We start from the raw sequence: 13,186 nt of genomic DNA, 5'->3' as shown, positions 1-13,186 counted from the left end.
GTGCTTCCCCGTGCAACAAACACAGTCACAGTTACCACTGCACCCCCCCGCCCCCCGTTACGTACAAATGGGGCTGTGTGCGTGTAAAGGAGAAGACTCACTTCCATCGTAATTGGCCAAACATCCGAGTGCATGACCCTCCTGAGCACGAGTCTTGAGACTCGGCACGTGCTTTGAAGAAGCACCTCCGATTAGCACGGTAGGGCTACGTACGGTGTGAAGTAAGTTCAACCTACATACGTACACGTAGCCATTGGCGGAATCAGAACCTGATCATTATTTTTTTGAAATCCTTTATATTAAGTTCGCTTGCTTGCTTGCTTGCGCGCTTACGACCGTGGAAATCTTTTGGTCGTTTTTTATTTAAATCCTTTATATTAATTTCGCTTGCTTGCGCGCTTACGACCGTGCAAATTTTTCGGTCGTTTTTTAACCCACTTCCCGTGATCCAATCGAGCTGACATTTTCCACACAGACTCGTTGTGCGTGACAATTAATTTTCGTGAATAAATTTTTTTCCTAAATTTTACACTTTTTAGGAACAAAAAATTATATGAAATTACCAATTGCTTAATGGTGCCAAGCAATAATCTGACCCATAGGTGGCAGCCATCTCAAGCCAGAGGACGAGAGGACTCTAGCCGCCACGCATATAAAGGATTTATAGTGAAAAACTTTGTTTTTACGGGTTAATTTCTTTACCCTTTTATCTGGCAACAAAACTGACACCTTTTTTTACAAGGAGTCATGTTTGCATTGACCACAATACCTGCGGTCGGAATGCAAACAAAAAAACACAACTCTGATAATGTATGCACTGTCCTTGAAATTGATTGGTCCACACCCGAAACAGCTTTCTTAAGTGCGCCTTTTGGCGTCATCTGGTCCAACACCATGTGAGACTAGGCTCTAAAGAAAGCTGTCTCGGGTGTGGACCAATCAATTTCAAGAACAGTGCATACATGATCAGAGTTGTGTTTTTTGTTTGCATTCCGACCGCAGGTATTGTGGTCAATGCAAACATGACTCCTTGTAAAAAAGGTGTCAGTTTTGTTGCCAGATAAAAGGGTAAAAAAACAATTATCATATTTTGCTACTGACAAAGGAGGTTCCAATGCGATAATTTACTTGTTATTTTTGCAGGAGGGTCCCTCTGCTGCTACATTGGGTTTGTATTTCAAGATGTTTTCGGCCAATTAATGACGAGTGTTTATTTTACATGTGGCCGGAAACAATCTGTGTGGCTAAATAAATTATTTACATCATGATCGTTGTCATTATTATTGATGATGTTGTTGTTGTCATCATGTCCCTAGAAAAAAAATATATACCAATGCAACATGCAAGTAGCGTGGCCACGGTCAGGAGTCGATGCCACCTCATCTCGCCATCGCTTCCTTCCTTCTGCTAGAACTCAACGTTGTTGCAAGCTCATTACCCCTAATTCTAGATTTGAAGCTTTCGTGACTGCAAGGATTCATACTCTTAGGTTTTTTTCGGTAAAGTCACGTAGGTAAAAATAAAAATAAATAATAAAAATAATACAAAATAAAATAATAAATCACAATTTTATTTATATTATCATTTTATTAATTGTATTATTTCTTTTTACCGACGTGACTTTTCCTCAATACCCAACATCACCACCACCACCACGAGGTCTTCCCCTTGCTACACAGCCTTGTCCTTCAAGGACTCTCTTCGTCTCATCATCAGCATCACGTGGCTTCAGTCTGCCCTCCTCCGTCGCGACCTCGTTACACCTACAACGCCTTCCGTGAGCCACGTGCTGCCACGCCCGGGACTTTAAAGTTGCCCACCCAACCCCCGTGAGTGGCGGCAGCGGTAGACGGGAGTTATAAAGATGGGGACACGTGTGGTGATAAGAGACCGGCATACATGGGGGGTATATGTCTCTCAACACGTGCTCTGGATTTACACAATATCGGAGGGGGTGACATCACGTGCAAGGGCTGGGAGCGATTGGCCAGACATTTGTCATCGTCGTCGTCATCAGCAGTAGTCATAGTAACCATCGTGGGCTTTGTGATGCAATACAAAACAATCAGATCCACGTGTTTCCCCCTCGAGAATACACAAGGGTGCGATTCCACATAGAAAATAAACAACTCAATCACTTCTTCAACCGAAGTGTCGTCGTCCCCCCCCAACCCCCGGACTTCAAATGTGTCATACGTTCATCATCCGACAGCCGTCGGTGGACATTCCGTGCCAATTACGGATGTACCTGACCTCGGCACGGTGATCGCCGTTCACTTGCCACACCGAGTGGTGTCAGACTCACGTTGTGGTCCTGTAGTTGATCGACTCTGCAGAGATGATGATGGTGATGATGATGGTGATGATGGTGATTATGGTGATGATGGTGATGATGGTAATGATGGTGATGATGGTGATGATGATGATGGTAATGGTGATGATGGAGCCCAGTTAACCCTTGCAGGGATTCAAAGTAAAGATCTTAAATTGGGGAGCTCTCTTGCTCTCTGCCCACGACAATACATCCCTATTGTAATTGTAATTGGTTGCATTATTACTTTTACTAAGCCCTCGACCACCTCCGATTAGCACAGTTGGCTACGTACGGTGCAAAAGAAGTCCAACATACTTACAGACCAAATCACCAAATTCCAGACACCAGGGAGATAAACACAGGCACTGGAATTGAATCCAAGTAATTATCCCTGCTGTGTTGACCCTGTGCAAAATTATGAATTTTTGGTGATTGGAATGCAAGGTCACACTGGAGTCAATAATAATTTCGATATTTAAAAAGGGAAACTTATGGCATGCGCATTAACTGGGGATAACACACTGCCAAATCCTGTTTCGGTCATTCTGACTCCATGCACCCCTCCACTGGAATTAACCTCCCCTCGACATTGAATCACACTGCACCATAGACTCAACACTGCACCATAGACTCAAAACTGCCCATAGACTCAAAACTACCATAGACTCAACACTGCACCATAGACTCAACACTGCCCATAGACTCAACACTGCCCATAGACTCAACACTGCCCATAGACCCAACACTGCACCATAGACCCAACACTGCCCATATACCCAACACTGCACCATAGACTCAACACTGCCCATAGACCCAACACTGCCCATAGACTCAACACTGCCCATAGACTCAACACTGCCCATAGACTAAACACTGCACCATAGACTCAACACTGCCCATAGACTCAACACTGCCCATAGACTCAACACTACCATAGACTCAACACTGCCCATAGACTCAACACTGCACCATAGACTCAAAACTGCCCATAGACTCAACACTGCCCATAGACTCAACACTACCATAGACTCAACACTGCCCATAGACTCAACACTGCCCAGACTCAATACTGCCCATAGACCCAACACTGCACCATAGACTCAACACTGCCCATAGACCCAACACTGCCCATAGACTCAACACTGCCCATAGACTCAACACTGCCCATAGACTCAACACTGCACCATAGACTCAACACTGCCCATAGACTCAACACTGCCCATAGACTCAACACTACCATAGACTCAACACTACCATAGACTCAACACTGCCCGTAGTCTCAAAACTGCACCATAGACTCAATACTGCACGATAGACTCAACACTGCCCATAGACTCAACACTGCCCATAGACTCAACACTACCATAGACTCAACACTGCCCGTAGTCTCAAAACTGCACCATAGACTGAACACTGCACTATAGACTCAACACTGCACCATAGACTCAACACTGCACCATAGACTCAACACTGCCCATAGACTCAACACTGCACCATAGACTCAACACTCCACTACTTCCCGTCCCTCCCCTACCCTTTGGTGATCCCGAAGTACCCCTCCATCGCTGCCGCTCATGCCTCCTCACACGCCTGCCAACTACATCGTCCTGTCATCGTTTGGTAAGTGGCGTCAAGCGCCTTGAGTGAAGGGACTCTACGAATCAGATGAGATTATGTACAACGTCGAATGCACTAACCCACACTTTGTAAACTGAAACAGCTGAAACTATTATTTGTTTTAAATCGGTAAAACCGGAATCAACCCGTGAGAGTCTATCTTGAACCTGTTGAATTGTGACCGCTTCAATTGGTTTTGGGTTTCACCCAAACCAAACCGAAAAAGCAATGGGTTACACTCCCTGCCGACCGCATCAATCGATCGCTCGTTGCTGCCGAGCCCAAATCTCTCGAGGTGGTCCTGCAGGCACGTGTGTCTGTGTCCAGGAGAGATGGTGATGATGATGATGGCGGTGATGTTGATCATGGCAGTGGTGACGACGACGACGGTGATGGTGACGTTGACGGAAATGATGATGATCACGGCCCTGCATATGATCGTGGTGATGTTGACGATGGAGGTTATACTAACTGATGATGTTACGACGATGGATGTGATGATTATGGCAGTGGAAATAACGATGGCAGGGGTCATGTTAATGATGACAATGGTGATGATGGTGTCGATGTTGACGCCGAAGCGTGCAGCGCTGCGTGGGGAGCGACGCTCACGCGATGAACACGCGGGCAGCTTGGGGACCACCCCGTGTGGGAGGGGAACTGAACCCACGAGGTCGGAGGCTTCGAGGTGGTGAACCCAACGGGCCCGTCCTGTAGAAGCCTCACATGAGATCCCTCTCACTGTTAGAGCACTAAACTAAACACAAAAAGAACCGATGTCCTTTTAAGCCGTATAAATATCCAATATTGCACATCGACCGTTTGTTTTCAAAGTCCTTTGCTGAAGATGGGGCACATCTCAATGTGTTCAGTTGTTTAAAAATAACCAAAAATGTGGACAAACAAGCACAACAACAACAACAATAATAAAATATTAAATTAAAAGAATCCCTCTTGACCACCTTCAATCACTAAGTTCTGTCCACCGGTTTTCCTCTGCTACAAATGTGCCATTGTCATCCTCCGTATAATGAGAATTTCCTTACGGTCATCATTTGGACATTCCTATCATCATCATCATCATCAAAGTTCTACCTCTTCATCAAAGTAATTTGGCCATTATTCTTCTCATCATCGTCGTCGTCTTCCCCATCCCCTCTTACATGACCACGCACTTTCCCTTCATCCTCTCCTTCTTGCCACCCTCCGCGCGCGACTTCTTGCCCTCCACGTGGAGGCTCACGTTCCTCCTCTTCTCCAGGTTGAGCAGCTCCTGGAAGAGCTCGCGCACGTTGTAGTCCATCTTGGCCGACGTCTCCATGAAGGCGCACCTCCAGGCCTTGGCCTGCGCTTCGCCCTCCGTCGTCTGCACCTCGCGGGTCGTCTCGTCGCACTTGTTGCCCACCAGCATGATGGGCACGGCCTCCGTGTCGCCCTTGAGCGAGCAGATCACCTCGTAGATGGGCCTCAGCTCCTCCAGCGACTGGCGGCTCGCGATCGAGTAGACCAGCACGAACGCGTGGCCCCGCGAGATCGACAGCCGCTGCATGGCGGGGAACTGGTGCGAGCCCGTCGTGTCGGTGATCTGCAGCGTGCAGATGCTCTTGTCGCAGCTGATCACCTGCCGGAGGGGTGGGGGCAGGGGGTGGGTGGGCAGAGCGAGCAACCGTTGGTCTCGTCCGTCCTTCCGCCGCGAGAATCGCTGCCCGCGACGTCCGCGGCGGAGGCAGTCTTCACCGAATTGGAACGAGGATCTCTGTGCGAGTGCCTGCCACAATATGGGTCTACTTGCAAGCCTGTGGGTTTCTATGTACGCCGATGGGTCTGTGTGCATCTGTCATTCTACGTGTGTTTATGGATCTCTGTGCGAGTACGTGGATCCACGCGTGAGCCTATGAGTCTCTATGTGTGTTTATGGATCTCTATGCGAGCCTACGGGTGTTTATGCAAGTCCGTGGTTCACTATGTGAGTATATGGCTCTCTACGTGTGAGCCTATGGGGCTCTTCGTGTGTTTATGGATTTACATGCGAGCATACAGGTCGATATGCCAGTCTGTGGGTTTCTATGCGAGTCTGTGATTTTCTATGCAGTCTATGGGGCTTCATGTCCGGGGTCCTCCGGTTTTCCCCTCGACATTTAGAATCAACGTCACGCGTTCAGAGTGTTTGGGCTGCTCTAAATTTCCACGCGGCGACAAGCCACTTCGTTGAGCTATCAATTGTGGCCAGGTCGCTTCTAAAAACAAAAAAAAAACGTTACAGTATAGCTCAGTGTGCCTTACCTGCTAAAACAAAAAAAAAACAGTTCGTGAGTTTAGTTTCATAGTTTTAGATTTGTTGTATTCCAAGCGGCCTGACGGCTTCGCGGAGCGAATACCTGGCGGTAGGTGTCCTCCACCGTGGGGATGTAGCTCTCGCGGAATGTTCCGCGCACGAAGCGCAGCACCAGCGAGCTCTTGCCCACGCCGCCGGCGCCAAACACCACCACGCGGTAGTCGTTGCTTTGCTCCGGCATGGTGCGGCGGTGGCGGTGGTGGCAGTGGTGGCGGCGGCGGTGATGGTGGCGGCGGTGGTGGCGATGTTGGCGGTGGTGGTGGTGGCAGCGGCGGCGGTGGTGGCGATGTTGGTGGTGGCGGCAGTGGCGGCGGTGGTGGCGATGTTGGTGGTGGTGGTGGCGATGTTGGCGGTGGTGGTGGTGGCAGCGGCGGCGGTGGTGGCGATGTTGGTGGTGGTGGTGGTGGCGGCAGTGGCGGCGGTGGTGGCGATGTTGGTGGTGGTGGCGATGTTGGCGGTGGTGGTGGTGGCAGCGGTGGCGATGTTGGCGGTGGTGGTGGTGGTGGCGGCAGCGGCGGTGGTGGTGGCAGCGGCGTTGGTCGCGCTGGTGATGGTGGTGTCGATGCCAGTGGTAGTGGTGACCGTGGTGTTAATTGTGGTGATGTTACATCTAATAAGGATGATGATGATGATGTTGATGATGAAGCATCTGCTTATGATAGTGATGCTGCTGCTGCTGATAACGATTAGGCTGATGCTGAAGTTACAGAGGATGGTGACGCTCGCCAATGATGCTTGTGATAGTGATACCGCCGATGCTACTTACAACTCATGATGGTGATACTGCTAATGCTCTTGATAATGATGATGTTGTTGGTGGTGGCGAGGATGCCGTTGGCACTGATACTGTTGTGATCGATAACGACGCCACTGCTGCTGACGACGTCTTTGCTACCTACGATTGCTTGCTGTTGCTGCTTGCGATGACGATCATGACGACAACGATGACGATGATGATGATAACGACAATGAAAGTGACGATGCTACAATCTGCCGAGGATACTAGCTGCTGCTGCTGATGGTGTTATTGCTCACGACCATGCTGTTACTGATGCCGGTATTTGTGTTGGTGGAATTTATGCCGCTGCCGCCGCCGCTGCTTCTTGAGTCTCTGTCGCTTCAGCTCCTGCAGCCGTTGCGTCTGCCCACGGGGTTGAGAGTTAATGTTCGACTCCTGTTCAAGCTCTATGCCTTCATCTACACACATCATAGACTCAGTATTGCTATAATCCGAGTAGGTACATTCATAAATTATTGTTAATTTTTTTGTTATAAATTCACGACAATACTATCACTGTCCCATTGCTGCACCGTGCAATGCTCCAACTTATATTCTCCCCCCTCCCCCCCGCCGCTTTCACCAACGCACACGGACCGGAGCGGTGAGGTATGGTCGATCCACGCAGGCACGGTGAGGGGAGGGGGGGGTGACCCCACCTCATCCAGCAGTGGATAGACATAACGGTGCTGCGCGTGTGCGTCATTATCGCTGTCGCCAAGTGGGGAGGAGGGAAGCGAGGAGAGAGGTAAATGAAGAGAGAGAGAGAAATGGGGGGTGGTGGTGGTGGTGGGGTGGGAGAATACACGGCAAAGCAACGAGAAGCCGACACCTGGACCGCGCGTGCTCTGTGTTTGTGTTTGTGCGCCACGGCGAGGCAGCTGGGGGAGTCTCGCTGATCGACTGAACGAGGTTCTCGAGACATCAAAATACAAGTGGATTTTGATGTCTCGAAAGCAAACAAAAAGGAGGGAGCGGCGAGGAGCAGGGGGAGGGAGAGAGAGTCAGGTGAGGGGAGAGAGAGGGGGAGGGTAGAGAGAGAGGGGGGGGGGGTAGAGAGAGAGGGGGGGGGGGTAGAGAGAGAGGGGGGGTAGATGGGGGGTAGAGAGAGAGGGGGTAGAGAGAGAGGTGAGGGGAGAGAGGGGGGGTAGAGAGGGGGGTAGAGAGAGGGGGGGGGGGGGTAGAGAGAGAGGGGGGGGGGGGGATAGAGAGAGAGGGGGGGTTAGAGAGAGGGGGGGTAGAGAGAGAGGTGGGGTAGAGAGAGAGGGGGGTAGAGAGAGGGGGGGTAGAGAGGGGGGGGGGTAGAGAGAGGGGGGGTAGAGAGAGAGGGGGGGGGGATAGAGAGAGAGGGGGGGTTAGAGAGAGGGGGGGGTAGAGAGAGAGGTGGGGTAGAGAGAGAGGGGGGTAGAGAGAGGGGGGAGTAGAGAGGGGGGGGTAGAGAGAGGGGGGGGGTAGAGAGAGAGGGGGGGGGATAGAGAGAGAGGGGGGGTTAGAGAGAGGGGGGGTAGAGAGAGAGGTGGGGGTAGAGAGAGAGGGGGGTAGAGAGAGGGGGGGTAGAGAGAGAGAGGGGGTAGAGAGAGGGGGTAGAGAGAGAGGGGGGGGGGTAGAGAGAGAGGGGGGGTAGAGAGAGAGAGGGGGGTAGAGAGAGGGGGTAGAGAGAGAGGGGGGGGGGTAGAGAGAGAGGGGGGGGTAGAGAGAGGGGGGTAGAGAGAGAAGGGGGTAGAGAGAGGGGGTAGAGAGAGAGGGGGGTAGAGAGAGGGGGGGTAGAGAGAGAGAGGGGGGAGGGGGGTAGAGAGAGAGGGGGGGGGGGGTAGAGAGAGAGGGGGGTAGAGAGAGAAGGGGGTAGAGAGAGGGGGTAGAGAGAGAGAGGGGGGTAGAGAGAGGGGGGGTAGAGAGAGAGAGAGGGGGTCGAGAGAGAGAGGGGGGGGGGGTAGAGAGGGGGGGGGGTAAGAAGGAAATATTTCGTGAAATCTTTCATTTAAACGGGGGGGGGGGGGGGAAGACATAAAGCAAATCATTGGAAAAAAAAAACTGAATGATGAACGAAGCCAAGTGCCGACTACGCCAAGCATCTTTTTGTTTCCTCTGATCGTCAAAAAAATGAGTGGAGAGAGGAAAGGAGTGGAGAGTGGCAGGAAAGTGACAGCTGAGGAGGGTGAAGGAGAGTGGAGCGGAGAGGTGGGGCCACCAGATGGGGAGGAGATCGGAGGGGTTCAGATATGAGAGGAGAGAAAGAGGATGAGAAGAGAAAAGAGGAGGGCAGTGAAGAGAGAGAGAGGGGAGGATGATAAGAGAGAGAGAGAGACTAGGAGAGAGACGGGGGAGAGAGATTGGGTGCAGCGGACAGAGGGACGGGGGGGGGGGTGAGCAGGATAGGAGAGGGGGACTGGGATAAGAGAGAGGCAACCAGGGAGAGAGGCAGAGAGAGAGTGGCTGAGCTATGAGACATCATCACGGAGGGAATCTGCAGTGTTTATGCGACAGCGAGCGGCTTGCTGCTGCTGCTGCTGGTGGAGAGAGGGGGGGGATGCCGCATCAGCAAGGGGCAACAACCATCAAGCACCCAGCCATGCCTCTCGTCTCTCACGCCGCTGCTGCTGCTGCTTCCATAGCCACTGTAAGAGCAGCAATAAACAGCGGTCACCACCACCACACAGCATTGTACACCACCACCACCACAGCATTGTAGACCACCACCCCCACCACCACCCCCACCACCACCCCCACCACCACCCCCACCACCACCCCCATCACCCCCACCACCACCCCCACCACCACCCCCATCACCCCCACCACCACCCCCATCACCCCCACCACCACCACCCCCACCACCACCCCCATCACCCCTACCACCACCCACACCACCACCCCCATCACCCCTACCACCACCACCAGCACCCCTTCCACCACCACCACCACCACCCCCCACCACTACCCCCACCACCCCCACCACCACAGCATTTACCAGACTGTTAGGGCAAGTGCTGTTTGCGAGCACCTATTCATGAGGGCTGGTACGGCCTTCATTATTATTAGGGGTGGTGTTCAGCAACACGCCCGGCCGCCTTTGTCTCCCTGGTGGCGATGTTTACACCCCGCACCAGCTACTCATTAGAGGCTGAGTCGACCTAGGGGAGGCCCACGACCGGTTCAGATAATCGCCACTGGCGTTGTTGGTGGCCGTGAGTGGGAATCGAACTCGGGTCGCCGGGTTCATTGATCCGCTGCGCTAACCACTGCACTACCGCTCCCCCAACACCACTACCAACTACCACCACCACCAACCACCACCACCAACCACCACAGCCAACGTAAAAACCATCACCAATAATAACAACAACAACGCTACAAACATCGTGTTACACCACACTAACCACCACCATCACCACCAGTAACACAACCACCACTACCAGCACCATCATCATCATCCCACCACCACGACCGAAACAACTTCACCTGCACATCGATATCGCCACGATAAATTCCACCACCACCACTGCAACAACACTCGAACTGCCACCAACCAAGATCACCACAACCACCCCATAATAACAGCTGCCACCCATCACTAACATCGCCACCACCGCCACCACCACGATCAACATCACGGCTGTACATCAACATCACCGTCACTGCCACCACCACCATCACAATCAACATCATCACTTTCCACCACTACCACAACGAACAAAACAAACGCCAACTTTACAATCACCACCATCGACGCTACGACAACAACAACAACCCCCCATCATCACCACCACCACCAGGACATCACCACGATTGCCACCGTCACGACCATTTCAACCAGCTTCACCACAACCACCACCACCACCACAACCGCTGCCACCCATCGCAACCAGAATTGACATCACCACCGTCAGAACCGCCAAAAAACACAATCACCACAACAGAAACTTCCATCCATCGCATCCATAATCACTCGCCACCCATCTCCACCACACTGTTCAGCACCATCACAACATCCACCACTACCACCACCACACAACCACCACCAACTTTAAATATAACAACAACAATAATCGCCTCCCCATCACCACCATCATCAACATCACCACGACTGCCACGACCATCACCACCAACAACATCGCCCCCACCACCACCACAACTTCCACCACCAGCATCACCACTATAAATCAACATCACCACCACCACCAGCCACGCACACCACAAACAGCACCACCACCGCAACAACAACAACCACCTCCCACATCACCATCATCCAACACCATCAACACAGCTCGTACCAATTTTTATTATTTTGTACATCTTTTTTTGTACATTTTATTATTTTATTACTTCCCTTCTACGTGACTTTACCGAAAGAACCAAGAAGCTCGTACCAACTTCAGCTAAAAGCTATGTGCGCTAACGCGATGGAACATATAATCACCATCATCATCATCCATTACCATCACGCTCTCCACAGCGTCATCCGTACATCATCATCACCCCTTCTTTACCATCATCATGATTATCCCTACAGCATCACTCTACATCCCGTGCAACGATACTTTAATACTGCACACCATCAACTCTACACCATCAACACGATCACGAGATCATCACCATCGCCACGACATCATCATAACCTCGACAGCACCTCCCCTACACCATCACTTTTCAGCGTCATTCCTACATCAACATCATCACCCCTACATAATTATTCATATAACATCATTCCGACATCATAATCCGTGCATCCCCACTGCATCACCTTCACCACGACAGAACCATCATCCCTACATCATCACCACGACAACATCATCCCTGGATCATCAAATCGACATAATCCCTGCACCACCACCACCAGCACAGCAGCATCAACACCCCTGCAGTATCACCATCAAACCCGTTGCAGCTTCACCATCAATATCATCATCATCATCATCGCTGCAGCATCATTATCATCACCCCTACATCATCATCACCTCCGCAGCAGCAGCATCATCATCATCATCCCAACAGAATACAAATAACGTCCGGAGCACGACATACACCGCCTGCCACTGCGCCGGCCCTGTCTATAGAGGTGCGAAGCAACACGATGAACACCATCACCAACATCATCATCATCACCAACAACAACATCATCATCATCATCATCAAAATGAACCCCCCCCCCTCTCTCTGCCCACCTTGCCGGGAGAGCCGCGTGCCGGAATGCGACCGCGTCTTGAGCAGTCGCGATGGAAAGCACTTCCCCCTCCCTTCCCTCTCTCCCTCTTCCCCCTCTTCCTCCTCCTTCTCCCTCTTCCTCCCTCCTCCTGCTCCTCAGTGCGGGAGTCACTGCGAGGGGAGGGTGGAGGGGTCCTGGGGAGGGGGGAGCGGGCGGGGAGATGGGGGGAGGGGGGAAGGCCGCGGGGGCGGAGGGGTGGCACGGATGGAGGAATAGTGGGGACTGTGTGTGTGTGTAGGGTGTGTGTGTGTAGGGTGTGTGTGTGTAGGGTGTGTGTGTGTAGGGTGTGTGTGTGTAGGGTGTGTGTAGGGGTGTGTGTAGGGTGTGTGTGTAGGGTGTGTGTGTGTGTATGTAGGGTGCGTGTGTGTATGTAGGGTGTATGTGTGTAGGGTGTGTGTGTGTGTAGGGTGTGTGTGTGTGGGGTGTGTGTGTGCAGGGTGTGTGTATGTAGGGTGTGTGTGTGCAGGGTGTGTGTAGGGTGTGTGTGTGCAGGGTGTGTGTGTGCAGGGTGTGTGTGCAGGGAGTGTGTGCAGGGTGTGTCTGTGTCTGCAATGTGTGTGTGTGTGCAGGGTGTGTGCGTGTGTTGAGTTGTGGGGAGCGGTTGTGTAACGGTTAGGGTGCTGCGCTACGAACCCGGCAGCTCGGGTTCGACTCCACGGCTAACACCGGTGACGATTATCTGGACCGATCATGGTCATCCCGTAGGTCGACTCAGCCTCAAATGAGTAGCTGGTGCAGTGTGTAAACATCGCCACTAGGAAGACAAAGGCGGCCGGGCGTGGTCCTGGCCACCCATCCCCACGTGTGCCGTGCCGGCCTTCATAGGTGCTATTCGCTAACAGCACTTGCCCCAACAGTCTGTTAAGGCTATACGGGGGATCTTTGTCTTGGTGTGGTTTTGTATGTGTTAGGGATGTTTGAGGCATAATTTAAGATTGTATT

General features: G+C 52.0%; 1 protein-coding gene across 1 annotated transcript; it reads right to left on the bottom strand.

The window, feature by feature from the left end:
- Positions 1–945: 945 nt before the first annotated feature.
- On the bottom strand, positions 946–12,287 carry LOC133351985 (GTP-binding protein Di-Ras2-like). Its single transcript, XM_061567651.1, has 3 exons — positions 12,204–12,287; positions 6,310–7,407; positions 946–5,552 (listed from the first exon to the last, which is right to left on the bottom strand). Exons 2-3 carry the CDS (start codon positions 6,445–6,447, stop codon positions 5,091–5,093), a joined length of 600 nt encoding a protein of 199 aa, XP_061423635.1. The 5' UTR covers positions 6,448–7,407; positions 12,204–12,287; the 3' UTR covers positions 946–5,090.
- Between the last annotated feature and the right edge of the window lie 899 nt (positions 12,288–13,186).

This window comes from Lethenteron reissneri, chromosome 39, assembly GCF_015708825.2.
Source record: "Lethenteron reissneri isolate LAM-NWPU_2019-01 chromosome 39, ASM1570882v1, whole genome shotgun sequence".
Taxonomy (NCBI): domain Eukaryota; kingdom Metazoa; phylum Chordata; class Hyperoartia; order Petromyzontiformes; family Petromyzontidae; genus Lethenteron; species Lethenteron reissneri.
Note: the sequence above shows the minus strand (reverse complement) of the source record. Positions and strands in the feature narration are given on the sequence as shown.